Source organism: Mycetomoellerius zeteki, unplaced genomic scaffold (genome assembly GCF_001594055.1).
Source record: "Mycetomoellerius zeteki isolate Tzet28-1 unplaced genomic scaffold, Tzet1.0 scaffold35, whole genome shotgun sequence".
Classification (NCBI taxonomy): Eukaryota; Metazoa; Arthropoda; class Insecta; order Hymenoptera; family Formicidae; genus Mycetomoellerius; species Mycetomoellerius zeteki.
In genome coordinates this window covers 1659284-1681038 of record NW_017257338.1, presented here as the reverse complement: position 1 = coordinate 1681038, position 21755 = coordinate 1659284, and the positions used below count along the sequence as shown (strand labels likewise).

Genomic DNA, 21755 nt, shown 5'->3' with positions numbered 1-21755 from the left:
TCCATCATGTATTAACATCAATTTTAAGATGGCAAAATATTTTATAAGTTCGTATAAAGAAATCGTCAATGAAAAGATCAAACGTCTTCCACATTTTTCGCGTACAATAAAATTTTTATTTTACGAGAACTGTATTTCAAAGGTTGTAGTACACGTTGTATCGAAATTTTATTTATTCCGCTAACACGATGCAATTTTGATACCGCGTGCGGCGATATGGAGACCTTTGTGTGTTCTGTAGCGGATATATCCTCCCTTCTTTCCTCGTATCCCTATCTCGGGACTCGGCACTAAATTAAATTGACCGACACTTTGTAGCTGGATAGGCATCGGCTTTTGTTTACTCCGAGGTACCTCGGTATTGATCCTCGATGTCTTCAGGGAGGGCTCCGGTTTCGACGAATGACGGATAATTTCTCTTTTTTTCTCTGTCGCGGAAAACTAAACGCCAGTTCGTGAAACGGACCGGATACTCCTCGGAGACCTCGCGTCGTTTCTCTTCCTACGTTTTATTAACTCTCAATCGATTAGTCGACCTCGAAGCACCCCATCTTCGATCGACCGTCTGGGATTTGCCGTCGAATTGTTCTCTTCTTTATAAGTTGTAATTGCGGATCTGCGTTGCACGAAAAATTACCTCGCAAAAGCAAATTTATCTTAGAGTGTATATAATATTTAAACGATTATCTTATACGTAAAATATTGGTATATTTACATTATCTTTTTCAGAATATAAAAATATAATAAGGAACATTTACTACAAATAAAAATATGAACAATATTAGGTATAAACTTAATTAACTCTGATTAACATTTTTACAGTCAATTTTTTATACAACAAAGAAAAGTAAAATACTGCCTTATTTACATAACGAAAATTACTTGCAAAAATATCTAAGAAAGGAATTATGTTTATATATAATACTTATCTCCTTATGAGCAGGTACAATCACGATGTCAATACATCATCCATATAATGATTTATTAAAGTGCTCAACAACGACTAAATATAACAATTATTCTATCTAAGTTTGTAGCAAGAGAGCAACACCGGCCAACGTCCATTTAGCCGGTTTGTCCTTGGTTTTTAAGTTAAACGTCCATACATATGTCGGACCACGCGTGCGTGTTTTATACACCGGGCACTCGTACATGTTCCTCAAATCCTGTTTGTCCTGCGTGATAGCGCGTACATTAATCACCGGCATCCCCGGATATAATTCCTTCGGTCTGGAATCGACGATGATTCCTGTTTGGACATCCCATCGTGCGCCTTCCATAAATATTCCGTGAACGTAGGCACCGTCCCTCGGTGCTGACCTAACGCGAACGAATCGGGAAGGAAGTCACTCTTCGGCTTGATATACAAGACGAATCGAGTTAACAGATAGCTATCTGCCCTCACGATCGCATAGATTGTACCCACGAAACTTCCGTCCAATTATCGTTTCTACTCACGTGAATTCCTCCTTGTTTTTCTTGGTCACGTCGCACTGGAGGCACATTTTATCAAGCGGCAACTCGTGCCTTCTAGCTGTCGATTGCATGATGGCGGTGAGTAGTGATTGAGGATTGAAAAACCCGGCGAGCCATACCGACGCCGGTAACTGGAAGAGAATTAATTGTTGCGTTAGCTCTGTCATAAGAACGTGTCGTCGTTATATACTTTTTGTGTGTACACACAACGAAATCCGTGGACCACGTTTCCAGCTCTCTGATCCTCAACAGCAGATCGACGAACCAACCGGTCAGACCTAATAAAGACGGATAAGCTCTGCTAGCCCACACCGGTGGAACTTGATCGAAAAACAACGCGTTTTCCAAGTCCTCCATGTCCGATGTTATGGTGAGCTCACCCTTGAGACCCAGATCTAACTCTCGCAGTGATCGTTTAATCTCCGTTGTCAGGAAATTCATCCTCTCGCATTCTTGAAAGGCGACGATCACATACGGTGTTCGTTCCTCCACTTTTCCCATGATCTCCATCATATTGAACTCCTCAGGTAACTTCTCTATTATTTCATCCAATACTTGTTTCACCTAGAAGATAAATGTGGTACGTGACATTTATCATAATATATCTACAAAAAAATAATAACACCTTTTCTTCTCTGGTAACGGTTTGTCCTCCCGAGCTACCAGTATCACGTGGTTGCATCTCAAAGACTGTTCGAAATAAATTCTCAGCTGTCATCGTTAAAAAGCCGATTTCCGCGTTTGGATGTAATCCATATAAATATGGCGATTCCGGCGGTATAGCTTCATCAATGTATGTATGATAACCGATTAGATCTACATTAGGTGGTGCAGGAAAACCTGAAATGCCAGATAAGAGATTTGAGGTATTCACGAGAGAGAGAGAGAGACTCATAAAAATATTAATATTAAATAATCGATCGCCTGTTAGTTTACCTGGTGCCAGTTGCAATTCTCCATCGATCAGGTCAGATTGCATTAATTCTTCAAGGTAGGATACGCAAAGCCTTCTGTCCCAGTCGTCTGTTATGTGGCCACCATACATAATTTCTCCAAAGAGATACCTTTTTAAGAATATTAATCATTAAATTCTTTTGAGAAATAGCTTCATTTTGAGTTAAATTATGTATTTACATACATAACTTCGTTTATTCTACGTAACTTTTAGTATAAATTATGCTGTATGTTTAGCTTATCTTATTTATTATTAATCTCAATTAAAAATTTAACTATATATTAACCTTAAATCTTCCCACGGTACTTTCGGACTTGCTTCTAAATAATTATAAAGTACACTGACACTAATGTTTAGATCTCCCACATTGAAGGGATATATTTTATTCCAACCCTGGGGTCCAAATTTACGACGTTCCGCGACGACTGCGTGGAAGTAGCATAAAGAGAATAAAATCGCTTTAAACTCGGCTTCTTTAGAACACATTTCTAAAGTTTCTTGAGTAAAATTGTCCAGAGCTTTATGCAAATTAGCTTGCATGCCAGTGGGTGGCTCGTTTGTAATTTTAATTGATGATTCTAAAATACCCTAAAAATAATCATAAATCAATATCGATAATTAAATATTTATTATCGAGTTAAGTTTTCTTTAATTACATTTCAACAATTAATTAAGATTTGCAGATTTTATAAAATATAAATAAAATTTTTTAATTGATTATTATCTTTATTTAAAAAATATAAAATAGAAATAAAAATATTCTTACTTGAGGTATTATGTGTCCAGCTGGCGTACTAGCTGGTTCTGCGCTCATGAACATTCTGTAATCTGGATGAGAACCTTCCGCAGCTGTTTCCAATTTCTTCTCCAGCAGTGGAAGCCATTTCTTTACTAAGTGTATATTTTGCAACACCACCCAGTGACCATTTGTGGCTGCTACGTCTATAGCCTCTTCGGCCACCGTTTCTTGTCCTTGACCAAGGGACACATTATGAAAGTTTTGATTATCTGATATAAAACCAAGGCGACGACCTAGGTCTTCCACATCCTGAATACAAAATAACACATTTTCTGTCTTATCATTTCTATTTTTTGATAAAATAAAAATTTCATAAAATGAATTTAATAATCTGATTTTTATTTATTTGGGCGAATTCTAAAAATTAATTATTAAAAACCTTGCATTATTTATAAGAAAAGCGATAAAGGAAAACATTTCGTAACCACCTTCAATGGATTTACTCCGGGTGACAGAATAAAAAAAATAGGAGTGCCCGGGCTAGTCTCTTCATAAGATTTCGCAAACTCCACCGTTCTTGCCTCGACGTATCTCGCACCGAGCTTCTCCTCAATAAACGCTGCGATGGCATACGTCATCCTGTCCGGCCTCAGAGCTCTCAGCATGCACAAACGTTGTATTGCCGTCTTGTTTTTCCACTCTTGGGGAAACTTCTCGCGCTCCGGGCATTCGCACTCTACGAACTTTTTCCAGCGTTTGGCGGAACTCTCGATGTCCCGGTCCAAATTCCTTCGAACAAGCGAAACAAGTGAGTGGCTAAAGCGACAACGGGACAACAATTTCTCATCGTGCATACCGAAACTCTTCCCTCGTAGACAGACTTCTTATGCCACCCCAACTAGTGTTGGTGAGGAAATCGACCGGCGAGGTGACGTGTGGAGTTATAGGGAATCTCAGGAGGAAGTCCAACTCACTAGCCGTGACTTCGTTTCTTACCAATAATATTTGAAAAGCCATTTGCGAGGCGAAGATCAACTTGTCGCACTCAAAAAGTCCCCTGCTGGTGTACATAAAAACTGAATATGTGATGCACTCGATCAGATTCTGTACTCTTGCCGCAACGTCAAGCGCAGGATCAGCCTTTAAGATCGCCTTCTGAAAGACTACGCTGAAAGCCTTTAGCGAAAATTGATAAATAGGATTAATCGTATTCAAGTCGTTCAAAATGAAATACAGCAATGAGGCTCTTGCTGCTGCTGGCCGATATAATTCTCGTGCCGCATCGATCTGTCGGCTGGTACCATGAGCTTCCGTAACCTTAGACTCGATCTCCGCGGCAGTACGCTTAGTAGTTTCCAAGTTTTCCACGAGAGATGTGTCTTCAAGGACATTGCTGCCGGCTGATGATAGCCTAAAATGAATTTAATTATTTAAATTAATAATTGTATACTTATTTTTACCGCTTGACGAGTACAATGATTTATTACAAGTTCTTGTGTATCCCTAGTTAGTATCAATAAGTTAAAAAAAATATAGAAAGAAAATTGTATAATATCATAGATTAATAGAATATTATATATATGTACAGAAAATTACTTTTTTAAAGAAGCAAGCTTCTTTTTCGTGTGATATTTACATAATTTATATGCAAAATTTTGCGTATACAAATATAACAATTTATAAATTCTAAATTGTTTAATGACGGTCTTGTACCTGGAGAGAAGTGAATCTTCGAGACTATTGAGAGTAATCTTAAAGTCATTCTGCTGCCTAGTAAGTTCCGCTTTTAATTCCTCCAAATCTGGTCTCTCCGCCTTAACCACTTCCGCGAGCAATTGATCTTCCAAGCCGTCTCTCGTCACCGTGAAATTAATCAGCGTAGTTTGCGCTTGCATTTCCGGCTTATAATGGGGATTAGCCAGCTTCGTGTGCAATAGCAATCTGAACATGGAATTATATTCCACTTCCTTATCGCCGATCTTAATAGCTCGACCCTTCTTGATTAAATTTCGACCGAGCAAAGGATCCAAAACAGGATCTACAGTCTCCCCGATATTCTCCAGTAGGACTGTAGATCCATTTGCTAATGCTAACTCAATCACTTCCAAATAACCACGTTGACCTAATCTGATCACTTTCAGCTCGTCTCCGTACTTCTCCTTGATCCACTTTATACCTTGAAGCTGTAAAAGATTTTTTTTTATCAAGTTGAATTCGACCTTGCATGATTTCTTGATTCTGTACCTGTGGATCTATCATTAGCGGCCAACGATCGGAGTTGGTCAGTATCGTAGCATTTTCTGTCGACATTCGATCGTTCGGCAATCCTTCGTTGTTCCATTTGGCAATTTGTGTGTCGTCAGTTAGCAGGGAGAGAGGATCTAGGCCTTCTGTAATCGGGATTGTCGGTTCTATGCAACGTATAAATTGCAACCATTGCTTGTTTAGTAAATCCTGTCGGAATTGTTTTGTGAAACAACCCACGTAAGATATGAAAGCCGTCACCAGTAGTACATCGCCAGGTAGCGTCGATGCTTGCTGCATGAAGCTATAAATATTTGCAATTTTTACTTTGTTTATACATTATGATAAAATATCGTAAAAAATTGCTCACTTAGCCACCGAATCGGCCCAACGAACGTTCTCGGACGCTAAACCACCGACTAATCTGTTCGCTAACGCAATCGTTGAATTAGTGGCATCGGCTTCCTGTTGGCATTTCAATTTTTCAGATGTCGCTTTCTCAAAGTCCGCCGTTAATTTCGCCAGCTGTTCTTCTAAGGACTGAAAAAAAAATTGATTATTTAAACTATTTTGACAATAACTAAACATAACATTGCACGTAAAATAATATGCATATATGTTCATGCAGTTTTATAGAACTTTAATAAGGCATTAAATCACGGAAAATAATCTTTAATATTAACTTACAGCTACTTTTCGTTTGATACCACTAAGCTTATCCTGAGCTGCAGCCAGCTCTGCGTTCGCATGTGCAAGTGCCTTCCGTTTCGGTTCCACGTCGCAAAAGACTTCATAGAATTTGATAATATTGATCACCCAGGCACATAAGCCCGCCGCGGCGGCTGACTTGGATCTTACAAACTCAGGCTCGAATTCAGAGTCCTTGAGATATGGCTGTATTGCTTTAATCACCTCAGGATGTATATTCTCTTTATCATAATTAATCAGGGAATCCAGAAAGGTGTCCACTTTTGCCATCATGATCTTTAGGAGAAAATGAAAAATATAACTTCTGACGCTTAGATGGAATCACGACGAGAGAGAAGTTCTCTCTCAAATTGTTTCAATCGATTTGACAATACCTTGGCTGCTTTCCAACTACGATCTTTAGCTACTTTGCCAGCTGGTGCTAAAAGGACCATAACTGCAGCAGTAACGTTGGTTACAGCACCGGGAGGCGAACCGAATGATTTTAATTCCGTTAGATTCGCTTTGTTTAAAGTATTTAAAGCTTCTTGCGCGGCCAGCAAAGCAGGCTCGGCTTTCAATAAATCCGCTTCGCAGTCTTTTTGCTTCTTTGAAACTTCCTCGGCAATCACGGCCACTTTGGATTCCTCCTCATCCGCTAAATTAAATAACATTTTTTAATTAAATTATTTTTAAATATATATATAGAATTGTGTAATTTATTATACATCACTAATGATATTACAAACCTATCGCCTTTTCCTTTTGGACTTTTTCCGTTTCGACACCAACTATGGCAATTAGAGCGTCTGCAGCATCGTTCTTTTGCTGTAATTCAACTTCTTGTACAGCCAACTTCTTTTTTAACTTATCTACTTGTACTGCTGTTGATCTCAACTTGTCCAAGCCGTTTTCCAATCTAGTCACTCTAGCACGTAGTTCAGAAGTTTTTGTTTTTAACAACCTAATGTATAAACTTATTTGCTCCAGAAAAGACTTCGGAGTGGTATAATTGTAACGACGTTCGCTGCTCAGATAATGACGGCTGGCTATATTTACACTGGTATGTGCATGAGCCATAAATTTAGTAGCAGATTCTCTGTTAAAAAGAACATATCCTTTATTTTTTTAACTGAATATACCTATAGCTATTTTTGCTCAAATTTCAATATTACTTTATACCTGTAAGTTTCTGGCAGTTCCTCCAATTCCTGCAAAAATCTTTTTGACACAGACATTAATGCCTCCTGAGGCCACTCGTGAAACCAGTTTATCATTGTGCAGTTTATGATTGCCGGAAATTTTCTGGATCTGACTCGCAATGTTGAACCGACGGGAGAAAAACATAATACTACTCTAAGTTGTCGGCGAACGCGATCGATAAAGAATTTCCAGCAATTTTCGCGTGTGTCCAACATACCGGCGCCTTTCACCTCATTACGAACCCCTGTTAAATTTTAATAAGGTGTGCTAAATATCTACTTTCATGTGAAGCTTAATGATTTTAGCAATAATAAAGCTAATAAAAAATAGTAATACTAATAAAAAGATTTGGAATAAATTAAATGATACAAACTTTTTGTAAAAATATTGTTGCCATGTAAATAATATATAAAAATTATTTTAGTTATTTATGTTTTAATTAAAATTATTTTTCAAACCTGCTATTATATTCTCCATCTCGTCCTCGGCGAATAAATCAGGTACCTCTCCAGATGCGAGCATATCATTAATAAGTACCAGGAATTGCTCGTTTGGAACTTGCGCGTCTGTCATCAGGAACATGATACCCAAATTTTTCAATCCAGCTTTTGAATACAAAGCGGCGAGTTCCAACTTGAGATCAGTTACGCCGTAACCTTTCTTCAACTGAACTTGGAAAACTTCTAATGAACTTATAAAGGCTGCTAATCGTGAAAGACTCTGTTTACCGGAGCCACCCACACCCACTAAGAGCGCACTACCTCTGGGCGATTCTAGGATCCTATTTACGCGACATACGTGCATCATAGCGTCCTCGAAAAGCACTAAATTCATGGCCGCTACTAAATCATTATAGCTGACCATTGCCTCTGACAACAGACGATGTAAAGTTGCCCAGTCATTGACGGGCATGTATTTTGGCTCTCCAACGCCTCCTAAACATTATGCAATCTTTTTAGTAATTTCCGAAAAAATATATTGTACATTTTTATACATCTTAAAAAAAACATAGATGCTAATTGTTATAAATTTTGAAGAATTAGTTAAGGTATTAGTAATTTTGTAAAAATATTTTAAGAGAATAAAAACAGTATTAGGAAATACGAACCTGCAAAATGGCAATAAATGTTGGGCTTTTCCAAGATCGCACCCTCGTCGATCTCCTCCACATTCTTTTTCAGGATATCGAGTTGTAGTTTCAAGAAACTTTCGATATCTTTTTCGTCCGTTAGCTTATCTCCGTAGACACGTTGAGTCTCGTGCATCCAGAGTCTGATTAGATCCACTGAGGATTGTAAACACTCGTTGCCACTGAACAATAAACCTTGAAAGCAATTGGAAAGTTCACGGAGATTGAAGATGTAATGGAACTTCACGGCTGTCGGTAAAAACATTTGAGCACAACGATGATGTAGTTGAATGCTTGCTTGCACGATGTTGGGACATAACTCGGTGACGCTTACAGGAAACCTGATTATTATTAATTAATTTTATAATAATGGAATTTTTGAGAATTCGGTGAACAATTTAATTATTGCGAATATATAAATTTGGTGTGTAAAGAATTTTATTATTCATTTGAATATTACCTGTGTTCTACATTCGCGAGATGCTGCGACAAAATGGAGGAGTATATTGTCGTCAAAGAATCCACATTTGGAAAACTGACAGCAAATACAGCAAAATGTCTTTGTAATCTCGGATTAATGGTAAACGATCCGGCGGTCGGATTCATACAACTGACGTATTGACAATTGTGGATGTCCTTCAGGGTCAGTTTGGTTCTATCGTACCAATGACCGTAATCTAAATGTTGTCTAATTAATGTGTGAGGCTGGACCGTACCGTACGCGTCCACTTCTGGCATGTTCATGTCATCGATGAAATATACTAAGGTCTTATTTCCTGGCGGACCGTAATTTCTGCCCGCTTTCTTCTCTAGTGATTTCTCTAAGATTTTCTGCAGCATTTCAGACGAAGTGTAGAAATTGAACGGTACGTTAGAGACCGCGTAATTTTCGGAAAGCTGAAGAAGTTTCTCAGCAATCAGAACGGTCTTACCGCAACCAGCCGTGCCGACTAACATTACCGGATGTTTCTCCGGCATCAACAAGTCGAGAAAGTATTTTATTCTGATAGATTCCGACGTGTAGACTAAAACAGCTTGCAATGGTATCTCCGGATCCAACTCGAACTTCGGTAAACGTTCCGTCCAGGGAAGAAAATTTTTCGTTTCATTATCAATGTAATAGTCGAAAACCGTTCCTTGTGATGGGAATTTTACCTGCTTGAATTCATTGGTCCACCATTTAGTGAATTCTACTCGGTAATCCACAGTTTGATCTTGAAACATCGAGGAGCCGAAAGCCCAGACGGCGGCGAACACGAAATAAAGTTCGTAATGATCCTTGTGGAAGTCGCCGGTCGTCAATTCTGGTTTTAAAAGACAATGGAGAAGATGGCATAGCATCTCGACGTGTGCCATATCGGCTATGGGTGTTATCTTTTTGAATCTCGTCCGTAAAGTTTCGAGACAAGTGGGAATGTATTTGTCGAAGAGCATGACGAGATTCGATTTCTCGTTCGGCAAAGATCGTTTCTCGACCCAGCTGGTTACGTATGGATTCCATCCTAAATCCTGCGGATTTATATATAGGATACCGGCACGAGAGACCGTGGCGGGTGTGGCGGTTCTTAGATTCGAGATTTCAAAAAGTAATCTCATGGCTGGCGTAAGGGCGATTCGTTCGTTGCTAGCCAATGTCAGAACCTTGTTGTCATCCATAACGGTATTCAGCGACTCAATCCACATCGGATCGATATCGCCGTCCAAGACAATCCATTTTGGATTTTCGCCGCCTAGGTTGGCCTGTTCTCTCATTATTACCGAGAAGAGGCCGTCCTTCCATTCTCGCGTCGCTGGATTGATGATACCGAAGAGCTCGTCATTGGTCACAGCTTTAGGATTGAGATCATTGTACACAGGTTTTCTCTTCACATTATGATAAGTTTTGAACAGCGTCTTCCAAACTTGAGTCTTTCCAGAACCAGTTATACCTACGATAAAGACGGAGTGCCTCACTTCTAATAATTCCTCAAGCTGCACAACCTTGAGAATAAAACCATCTTCTGGTTGTAGACTTAGATCGGCGGCCGCTTGCTTCACCATCTTTTCGAACTCAACGTCTCTTTTTCTAGGAACGTCCAATGCTGGGAATAAATCGGCTATCAGCCCCATAAAAACCGGTAGATCGTCCGATACTACTTTGGGAATATTGAAATCTCTCAGTGCTCTCATTAGTACCTGTTCTTCTGGTCTGCCGGGATCGCCTCTTTTCAAGCTACCGGCGACCACTAAAACCGATTTTATTGCTCTCAAACCCCAATCATAGTGATCCTGTTTAGATAGCAATTCTTTACATAACGTGTACAACGTAATAAACTTTCTCGCGAGTACTCTTGCGTCCTGAAATCCTTCCGCTACTAACATTATTTCGCATATCAATTCAAAATCGGGCACTACCATGGCACAGGGACGGAAAAGCGCCTTCAAATTTTCCGGTAATTCCGTACGGCCAGCGTAACCCGGATTCATGGTGATGAATATGCCAACGGTCGGCTCGAGAGCTATTGTCTCGCCCATGAAGTTGAAGTGTTCTTTCTTATCTCTGATAGCATCTTGAATCGATTTTACCTGCACAGCGACCACCGAGAGCACCTCGACGGTAATTCTGTTGAATTCGTCAAAGCAACCCCACGCGCCGGTCTGCGCCAAACCCTTGTATATGTTACCGCAGGATTTGTAGTCCATCTGCTCAGAACAATTGAACACATACACCATTATACCAAGAGCTCTGCCGAGATCTTTCGTGGTCTCTGTCTTTCCAGTCCCGGCCGGTCCGGCTGGACCACCACCCATGATGAGATGCAGAGATTGCGTCAGAGTTATGTAGCACCTGTCCGTTAGCGGCGTTATGACCAGTCTGGAAGCAAACAAATATGTGTTGCATCGGTAATCGACAAAAATAAATAAATATTAAGTGAAACTGTAGTGCATATTCTAACCTGGGAGTATTACCCAGGTATTCGTGAGAATATTTGAACTGTGCATCGCAAATATTTGCAAAGCAATCCTTTTCCTTCTCGTCCCATCTATGTCGCAACTGACTTTGCCACTGAAAGGCTTGGGAGCTCTCCACCTTCGATTGCACCAGCTTCGTCACGACGTCTCTAGAATGAACGTCGATTGTGCAAATGGTCATGACCTTTTGTCTCTCCTGTTTGGTCAGTTCTCCTATCAGCAGCGTGATCAAAGTACTTAGCTGCGAAATTTGTTTTTTCAAGTAGTCCTTGAGCGAGTTATCGTAACCTTCTTCGAGACGTGCGAAGGCTAGATTGACCTCGGTGGTCCACCAAATCTGCGTTCCGCAGAGAGATACCTGGGCCGGATAATCGAACAGCCATTGCTCTCGCGGCTTTTCCTCGTATGTTACAACCGCTTCACTGAAATAATGCCGAATGGAAACGCGCATGGCTTTCTGAAGACGATTCAACCACCCTTCCACAGCTCCTTCACAAATCATCTCATAATTTGCGAATTCCACGTATTCGCCGTCCTTAGCAAACATGCCTGAAATATGATGAAAAATTAAATAGCTAATATCTAACGCGAAATGTTACTCATGATTAATTATTTACCTAGGATGCGCTTTAACAAAGTATTCTTAGTGTCGAAGTTCAGTCGCGCCATAGAATCGAATAACTTCGTCAAGTGTTTCGCTACTATTTCTGGTTGATTTCCATTCGAAAGTATGTCCAATAAATCGCTGGAAGAAACGAAGTAGAATCGCGGGAAAGCGAGACGTTTCGTTTCGAGATATTCTGCCAAAGCTTTCTCGCATAATACGAGCCCTTTTTGCAGAACGTCCAAAGCGGATACGAGGCCATCCTTATTCGTCGCTTCGACGACGTTCGGCGTTTTCGCCATCTCCTCCGTCATTTCCTTAAATTCCTTGTCAATGCGATCGAACCGCTCAGCATCCACTGGCAACTGCCGTCGAATATCTTCGGATGACATAAAGATACTCTCAAGGTGCATCCAAGTACGTTGAACTTCGAACCAGATCGTCGTCACCTGATCGGCGATACTCAATTTCTTTTGCCACGACGATACTTCCTCCAAGAAGTGCGCGATAAATTTTGAGGTAATCAGATTTTGTAATTGTACCTACAATTTTAGAAAAGAAGTTATCCTTCTTAAATATCATAGTCGTGTAATATGATATTTCTGTTGTTTATGAGCTGTTAATTGAAAATGTTTAAAGTTGAAAGTATTAATTAAATAACCTGGTTTTCCTCTAAGGTCTCAATCAATTCTTCACTGGCTCTTATTAAGGTAGCTCCCGTACGAGCATGAACTTCTCGCTCGAATTCCATTTTAGACCACGTAACATTCAATTCTTTCATATATTTCTCCATGGACATTTCCTTAACCGCTTTGTCCACTATATTTTTAACTTCTTCCTCACAATCGTGGAGATTTAACTCAAGCAGATCAGCTAAAGTCGTCGATTCGTCCATTACGAAACGAACCTATATGTAAAAAAGTCGTCTGACGACGTAGCTATATACTCTCGATAAAAAGCAAGTTGTGTGATTCACTTTAGCTAATACAATAATTTAGAGCGATATAGGAAATTGCTAAATAACATAAAATATGGCAGTGATGTTTTGTGTTCATTAGCAAATTTATTAAAGAATTGTACAGTGATTTATACATGAATGAATAATGAAGAACTTACACAATAAAAGAATAATAGCGAATTATAAATATGATTATCTGAATTCTAATATTTAATGCTAAATATGTAGGCTATTCTTATTCTCATTTTATTATTAAACTGAATGCAAATTTCATATCAAAATCATTAGACACATTTAGCATTGAGTAAGCCTGTAAGTATGAATCTTGCGAATAATCAAATTCTAAAATCTTAACATTATATTGACCAGCGTGTTCCATGCTATGGTGTAGCTGTGCGTATAAAATATGTTATAACGTACACGTAAGTGTCGGATATGATATGTAACAGTGCGTACTTACGAAGAACTATCATGCCGAGATTGATTTTATCAAAATTTACAATTTTAGCTATTGAAAATATAATGAGAATGTATTTTAAAAATAAATTCACGTGATATGTACAGCGTATGTACAGCGGACTTACGGTCATTTCTGGAGTCATGTTGCCCAATTTCTGTAACACCGATAGCGTATATATACAGCGGTGCAACTAAGTCTAGTATGATCTGATGTGATTACGCACACACGCATTATTGTTATGTACAATTTCGCAGAATCACTTCAAATGTAATGATCGTAGCATCGTTAAAAATCTTAGAATATAAATGGGTAGGGCGTTGAACTTGTACGAATTTATATTTTCTTTCAGTTAATTATAAGCTGGATATCAAGTATATATATATCTTCTAATTTATGAGTTTATAAAGAAATGAATTAAATATCCGCTCTGCGATTTCCAGCGATACCTTAGTACTATTCATCAGCTGTCGCCAGTGTCTCTCCCGAATAGCTGGATTTTGCAATTCTCCTACAGCACGCAGCGACGTAAGCATATTCTTCACCGTCGCTTCCAACGATACGTAAGTGTCCCAAGGTCTCATTTCTTTATCCAGTGCTACTAAATAAAATATATTCGGTGAGATAAAATTGTATCGTCTAATCGAGGGAAATATTTTCTTGCGATTTCGCGGATAAAATAAAACACAGCTACATATTTACATAAAGGTAATTTCAGTTGCGCGAAAGTGAAAGAAAGAGAGCGCGAGAAATATTTTATAAAGATATATTCGCGATGTAAAATTGCGCAATTTGAGGGAATCCTTCGAGACCGCGAACCATTTCTCAGCTACTAACCACGTATCTCCTTCGCAAACTTCTTGCACTCGATGTCCATATTCTCCACGTCGATTTTTCTCCAGGGCGTCGTCTTCCAGCCCTCGATACTACTCTGCACTATATTTACATAATCCCAGAGCTGTTTAAGCATCTTCAGCTCCCTCCTGCACTGCCTCAGCTGTTTAAATTCGGGTACCGTCACTTCAAACAACGAAGCGGATTCTTGTATATCCTTCATTTGGCGTTCCAGCATGAGGATCTCCTTATGAGCCTCGTCTAATAACTCGTACGGATTCTTGCAGTCGTACTTAAAGAATGTGTATCGCCGAAATGCCTCTCGATACTGATTTATTGTAATATCGAACGCGGAGATCCGACCGCGAATTCGTGATACTTCGCCTATTATTTTCATATGTTGTTATTAAATTTAATGATATGTACGAATGATATTATGTTACAAATAATATTATAGAATATCTAAACATAAAACTAAATTTAAAAAAATTTCGTTTTCATAATAAATAAAGATTATTAGACATTATTACTAATTTTAAAAGTAATTATTTTTATCCATATATTCTCATAATTAAATAAGATATTAAGTTGACTGACTCATAACATTGTCAATTTAATAATGTTGATTGTTTTTCATTCTACACACACAGACCTGCCTGTAATGGCGCAACTTGCTGCTTCACCATAAGAGCGAGTTTTTTCGTGTTTGCCCATTGCTCGGGCAATTCTTGCAACAGCACGTTTACTTCTTCGGGTATATCTTGATCGTAAAACTTGAGCAACTCAATGGTTTCCTCTAATGGATGGAACATCTCGTCCGTAGTTGGCTGGCGTTCTTTCACCTGCAGTAGAAAGCCCATTACGCTAACTAGAGCCGCATAATCACCTGGTTGTACTTGTTGTAACAATCCCTCGTCCGCTAATCTAAAAATCGAGTACAATATTTATAAAGGTAAAATCATATTACCAATTAAAAAATATGCATGTAGATTTTTTATATGAATTAAGAAATAATACTCTAAATCAGTATTGTATTAAAAGCGATATTGTATTTGAAATTTTGAAATATTTGAATTATACTATCACATGTCATATGTTATACATTTTGTACGAGAGTACCTTATAAACGCTCCCAGATCAGAAAGACTGCTTGTTACACGATCGACCAAATGTTTTTTGAACATACTCGACCATTTGCACACCGTGTTCAATACTGACTGTCTGAAGGGTCTTAGATCTACCCTGAACCAGCCACAAAATACTTTGGACAGATCCATTTCCTCAATCTCGACATAGAGGCTCTCGTAAAGGTCAATTTGTTCGCGAAATTGCTCCATTTTCGGCGGTGACTTTGTCGGACCTTTAGGGTCCTGAGCCGTTACCATGTCCATTTCTTCCACCGACAGTTGCCGGCTATACTCCAGAAATTGTTGCATCACAACATTTCTATCATCCAGCCATAAATAGGCGTAACCTAACATTGGTTGCATTGAGATTTAAATATAATAATATATACAATTTATATTTTAGAATGAGAAAATTAGAGAATTTCTCTCTCTCTCTCTCTCTCTCTCTCTCAGAATCCACAATTGTTGCATTTTTTAATTTTAATTTAACTTTCTTTTGCTATGTTATATTATTTAATTTACATGATGTTTAAAAATTATAATTCTTTGATAATTATATTACTAGATGAGATTTTTTATAAATTATTCGAAATAAATATTGAAAATTAACAACTTAATTTAAATTGGAACTATTGTAACTAGATACTTGTAATCATACCTTCAAAATTGCTGCAAAAGTCAGTAGCCTCCTCTACGGCAGTAGCTACACTTATCAATATTTCATCTTTCATTCCCTTCATGTCTATATCAGATGCTAATTCTTCAGCATATCCTACAGAATCATTTTTTAATCGCGGTACCAAGGCAGCCATACCGGTAATATCATTTAACAGGCCAAGGATCAGCTGGTCAAGTCCGTTTGGATCATTGGGTTCCAGTGATGGCACGTAATACAAATCTGGTTCCCTAAGCTCTAATTTTGCTTCAAGTAATGGCTCGCACTGACCGATTGGCTCCATGCTTTCCGCCAAATAACCTAAACGTAACGATTATAAAAAGAGAGATATTAGATTTGATTAAATTTTCATTACCATATATTTATTGTGTAAATTAAAAATTAAAGAAAAAGTATTAATTAAACTTTTCATGCCATTAAATGTGACTTTTTCTTAATTTTAAGATATAGACCTAAAGAGCATCCAACTGCTTTTCGAAGGGATTCAATCACAATGTCGTCGATATACTTTACGTATTCTTGCCAAGCTTCTTGTTCGGTCTCATTAATTTGGAAAAGCATTTCATTTTCCTCCAATATCGAATGTATCTGCTCAGCGGCCTTCGTAATCTCCGCGTAACGTTTCGATACTTTCTCCGAACGATCTTCTAAGGCCAGCAATGTCTCCTTACGACGGTCTTTCCGTTCTATGAGGGGCGTTTTCGTCCAAGGTTCCAAAATGTTTCTGATCTTCCCCACGTTCGATTGAGCGGACTTCATGCGCTTCCACAGCCCTTCTACGAGATTGCCCAACTCCGTTATATATTCCAAAAGATCTTCTGATCTCCACCATAGCTCATCTTCTCCACGGAATATCAGGGAATCAATTCGCGCCACTTCCAACTCAATTAGGTCAAACTCAACTCGCTTGGTTGTTTTACGTATGTTGTTATATGAATCAACTGTGCTGCTTAACATTGTGCGAAATTTTCTGAACGTTTCCGCGCTTTCAGATACCTGATAAACGGTATAAAATAAAAATAATTAAACACACGTGATAGTGAAACTTCCATAACATAAAAGTCTAATCTAATTTTCTAAGTGCAAAGATAATTTTGTTCGTTTTAATTAAAACATTTAAATCTATATACCTTAATTGCTTCTTGAGGAATATCGGAACGCGACATTTGTTTCAAATAACTCACTTCTTTCAATACTGAGAGAAGATCGGGATCAAAATTCAATAGCAAATTACCGTCAGTGTCTCTACAAAGCAAATGACGTTTGAGGCCAACATCGACAGTTTGCGGTACGGTTTGTGCCCATTCAGTGAAAAGATCGTTTTCTTTATCAGCGAATATTTTTATCAATCTTTCGTAACGTGACATTATATTATTACCTTCATTGCTGTGAACGATTCTGCAAATGAAAGAAACTATAAATGTGTTAACAGACCATTGAGGAGATATTTAAAAATATTATTTATCTTTCTCTTCAAATTTTATACAGTTTTATTCATAAAAATACGAAACACTTTTTTATCTATCTAAAATATCTTTGAAGAAGAACTTTGATGTATCGTAATACGTACGGATGCGGCATAGCTTTGAACGATTGTACGGGCAAGTCAATACGCTGCCGCAGCATGCTGGTGAACGTTAAAGCAGCGGCCAAAGGTGGTAGATTAATCAGAGCACCCCTGCTACCACGATTGAACAAAACTTCCACCACCGAAAGTTCCATGTTTAAAAGCTCGAGAATTCTAGTGTATCTATTAGTGAATTGCTTTCGTATGACGGGGCGTTCCAATACCGATCCAGCGATATTTATCAACTGATAAATAAAAACGAATGTCTTTTATGTTTCGGATAATTGACGAAATACATTATACTGAGAAAAAAAAATGAATAATTCAAGCAAAGGCTCTAATGAGTAAATCAAAACGTCAAAGAGAACCAACACAGGTTGTAAGTGTGTAATTACATATACTTTATTATAAAGGAGAAATATACGTTTCGGTCCTAATTTGGATCGTCTTCTGTATAAACTTAATATTTACATAAAATAGTAGAGGAAAGTGGGTGAATTGTGCGCACCTAAGGGAAATTTATTGCGTAAAAATTTCATCACGGTGATGTCGTCATCCATTAGAAAACCAAATCAGGATGCGCACAATTACCCGCTGCGCACAGTTCCCTCCACTTTCCCCTAATCATAAACATGTCATGACGTCATGACATCGTCACGAATATCGGAGTAAACAATCGTCAAGAGTATCGATATAAAAGAGTCAATATGGTCAAATGTCGACTAGTTCTAAAAAAAAAATGAAATACAAACCTTGAAAACACTTTCGAGATTGCCACAGTCGTCGAAAGCCTGGCATAGAATCGCTGACAGTTTACTATCGAGATCGGTGATGGATTCAGCGAACTTAGTGCAATCGATGACGAAAGATTCATCATCCGGCTCGAGAACGTCGCTTGCCCTCACAGTGAACGAAACGAAAAGCTGCTGAAATTCTTTGAACACGCTTATGATCCTTGCACTTAAAGACCGTCCGAGAATGCCGCCTATTTCAATTTTTTCCAACTTGGAAAATTCGAGAACGGTATCAAAGAGCCACTCGATATCCGCCAGCCGTTTTAGGAAAGCATCGAGACGAGTGAAGACGGCGGTCGAATTGAATGTCCAAGGTGGAGCTTCCGGTTTTAAACCAGGCATGTGCTTTCTCAGTTCGAACTGTCTTTTGAATTCCTCCAATACTCCTGATTGAAAACATTTTTGATATCTCAGAAATTCGGGAGTAAATCAGACTGTATGATATATTATCAGAATTGTCATTTTTAGGATATTATACAAGACACAACTTTTACATAATATTTAAACAATATAACAAACAATGTCAAAATATAATATTGATGATATTTAAAATAATATATTGTTATTCTAATAAAATCTGTAAGCATTTATTAACAGATTAATAATTAAAAATAAGTAATAATAGTGGCTATAAGACAAAAACAATAATAACAATAGGGCATTGAACCACAAAACGCATGATTTCAGTGGCAAATTATATAATTATAATTTAAATTACAAAAGTATAATTATACTATTGTTATTATAGATTAATAATTATTCAAATTTCAACTGCGATGTAGAGTAAGAGATTCTAATTAGATTATTATTAACTATAATAATAATAAATGATGATTCTATTGATCATGTTAATTTCCTAGGAAAGCATTAATAAGAGATTTAATAAGTTAATTTAACAGATGGCCATTACTTACCTCTCGATATTTTAACTCGCTGAAGAGCTTCGTCGACGTCGCTCTGAAATATTGATGTCGGGTCGAGAAACCGACGTGCCTCCTGTATCAATAAGTTGCATATCTGCCGAAGCATGATGATGAGTTTGCTAGAGTTTTGATAACTCTTGCATTTTGCCCACGCTAATCCGAGCGAATGTATCAGAGTTGCCATTAGCGGCTTAGCTTCGGCAAAGTCAACCTCTTCTACGGTCTTGAAGCACTTCGCCAGAGGAGTTAGGTATAACGATATATCCTTCGCTTCGGCCAACGAGGAGACAACATTGTCAAACAACGTACGAAAACAAGGAAAATACGCACTGTCAGTTTTCTCAAGAATTGTCGCCATCTTTTTCACACGATCCTCTTGCAATTGATCGTAGATGTATCTGCAAAAAATACACGCGATAATAGATATTTTTATGTGACGTACTGTAAAAAGAAAATGTTTATATTTGATTGTCTTATAAAAGTGCCGTATGAAAAATACATCGTCTATTATTTGGTACCTCAAATTTGCCAATCTAGTAGACCAATATTCTAGCTCAACATTAGGTGTCGGATTCTGTCCGTTATCAAACGCAATGCTGGATTCATGAGTGACCACATCATTCACTAAATAAGCCCACTTTATCACCACACCTTCTATAGCACTTTTTAGATATAAATCAACCGCTTGCGGTCCTTCTACAGAAACTAATCTTTCGACTTCTGTCACCTTTTCGAGACCAGCTGGCATCGGTAATACCGTTCGTCCATTTACCTGACCTTTTACCTGTTCATTCAAACATAAAATATTTTTTATTATTTTTTATTTTATTTGAAAAAAAAAACTATTTAAAAAGATTTAATTATTGATTGCTTATTACCTGATACAACGTGCCACGAAGAGCATGCACATGTTTACATATATCATGAATCGCTACTTCTGGCAAGTCTTTATGGTTTTCCGACTTGGTGAGAAGGGGAGCGACGATATTATCCACTAACGTAGCCAATTGATCGACAATCCGATGGGATAGATCTCCCACGATTAACATGGCCGAACATGCTTCCTTGTCTTTTGGTAGTGGCTCTTGTGTTACTTTAACTGCGTAAACTCCTGTAACAATAACATAAATTTTCTTTATAATATAAATGCTCATAATATATTTACGTCAAATAAATCGGCATTGAAGTGGAATAAAAAATTCTTAGTATTTATTAATTACTGTTAAAATATAATTTCGAATTATTATAAGGTTTGATACAATAAATTACAGTCATAAAAAACTCACCCTTTGTTCTTTGACACGGTATGGGAAAACTGGACGACGCCACTAATTGCGCATTTGGTGTTAAAACGACGAAAAGAGCGATTGGTAACGGCTTGTCCAAAAAATCCAACACCACGTTCCGATATTCTTCTGTCAGTAATAATCTTCCCCATTTTTCTGGCTTTAATTTCAAACTCTTCTGCACGAAACCGCCAATGTATTCAAGTCGAAAGTCAGCTGGTGTTTCCGGAGTAGTCATTTCTGTTCACAATATCAAAAGATATTCGCATATTTTCTTCTATTATATAGAAAGTTTAATGTAATTTTTAAATAATATATATAATATCTGCTTCTAAACAAATATTATTATTTAAAAATTACGTTAAACTTTACATGTGTCTGTCGATCATATTTATCGATTATAAATGCAATAAAAAGAATTAAATACATTGATAAAATTTCTAGACGGATTATTAACAATTTATTAATTATGCAATAGCAACTCGAAGAATAAATGACCGAACGACGCTTCGCGCCGAAAACTCTAGCGACGTTTCTTACGAATTCACGAGGACGAGCGATCGTAAATACGAAATTTTGCTGACACAGGGTAAGTATTATGCTTCGTAAATGGCTGTCGTGCAAGCGGGTCAGGAAACCAGGTACGGACTGAACCAACGAAAAACAGTTTGGCATTGGATTATCGTGTCTCTCCCGAGTTGGAACCTCGCTCGCTCGTTGGCTCCCTGTTGTCGCGGAACGCACGTAATATGCTGAAAACAACTGACATTGCACGCGATATCCGCCTTCCGCGCAGCGGCAGGTACGATCTCATTCCTTTTGCGAAGTTTCCTCAGACTCGCACAGCCTGAGTCTTCCGGTCGCTAGCGTGACGTTATGTTTCGGTACCTTCTACCCACGGCCTTGCAACGATGTGGATCTTCGTTACAACCGTAAGTTTCCAAACATATTCGTGAATATTAGCATGTTGTAAAACGAAGTTAGCAACTTTCGCTGCTCGCCGCGCATTCAGCGAAGTCTTTTACATGGAAGACGACTTTGGTATCACATTGAAAGAGCAATTTTGCTGAAGAACCTAAAATTTAGCTAGGTACAAATCTACAAACTAATTTTGTTCCACCATTAAAACAATTAGGTAGGACGA

General features: G+C 38.1%; 1 protein-coding gene across 1 annotated transcript; it reads right to left on the bottom strand.

The window, feature by feature from the left end:
- Positions 1-1025: 1025 nt before the first annotated feature.
- Positions 1026-20849, bottom strand: Dhc93AB (Dynein heavy chain at 93AB). The gene is made up of 36 exons (XM_018452493.1): positions 20612-20849; positions 20204-20436; positions 19844-20109; positions 19317-19723; positions 18361-18788; positions 17612-17853; positions 17172-17439; positions 16494-17037; positions 16024-16341; positions 15358-15712; positions 14891-15162; positions 14242-14622; positions 13854-14005; positions 13532-13561; positions 12651-12896; positions 12003-12531; positions 11370-11934; positions 8894-11287; positions 8413-8774; positions 7763-8239; positions 7284-7548; positions 6851-7200; positions 6497-6759; positions 6102-6398; positions 5785-5954; positions 5415-5718; positions 4884-5353; positions 4027-4581; positions 3659-3959; positions 3198-3479; positions 2718-3019; positions 2413-2540; positions 2120-2316; positions 1684-2040; positions 1459-1607; positions 1026-1320 (listed from the first exon to the last, which is right to left on the bottom strand). Exons 1-36 carry the CDS (start codon positions 20847-20849, stop codon positions 1026-1028), a joined length of 13392 nt encoding a protein of 4463 aa, XP_018307995.1.
- Between the last annotated feature and the right edge of the window lie 906 nt (positions 20850-21755).

Bases quoted from the DNA above. Each gene is read 5' to 3' on its own strand.
- Dhc93AB (XM_018452493.1), bottom strand. From the start codon at position 20,849: ATGACTACTCCGGAAACACCAGCTGACTTTCGACTTGAATACATTGGC. The intron at 3,480-3,658 runs GTGGTTACGAAA...TTTTGTATTCAG, and splicing joins CCGGAGTAAATCCATTGAAG to GATGTGGAAGACCTAGGTCG. The intron at 2,317-2,412 runs GTAAACTAACAG...CTGGCATTTCAG, and splicing joins AGAATTGCAACTGGCACCAG to GTTTTCCTGCACCACCTAAT.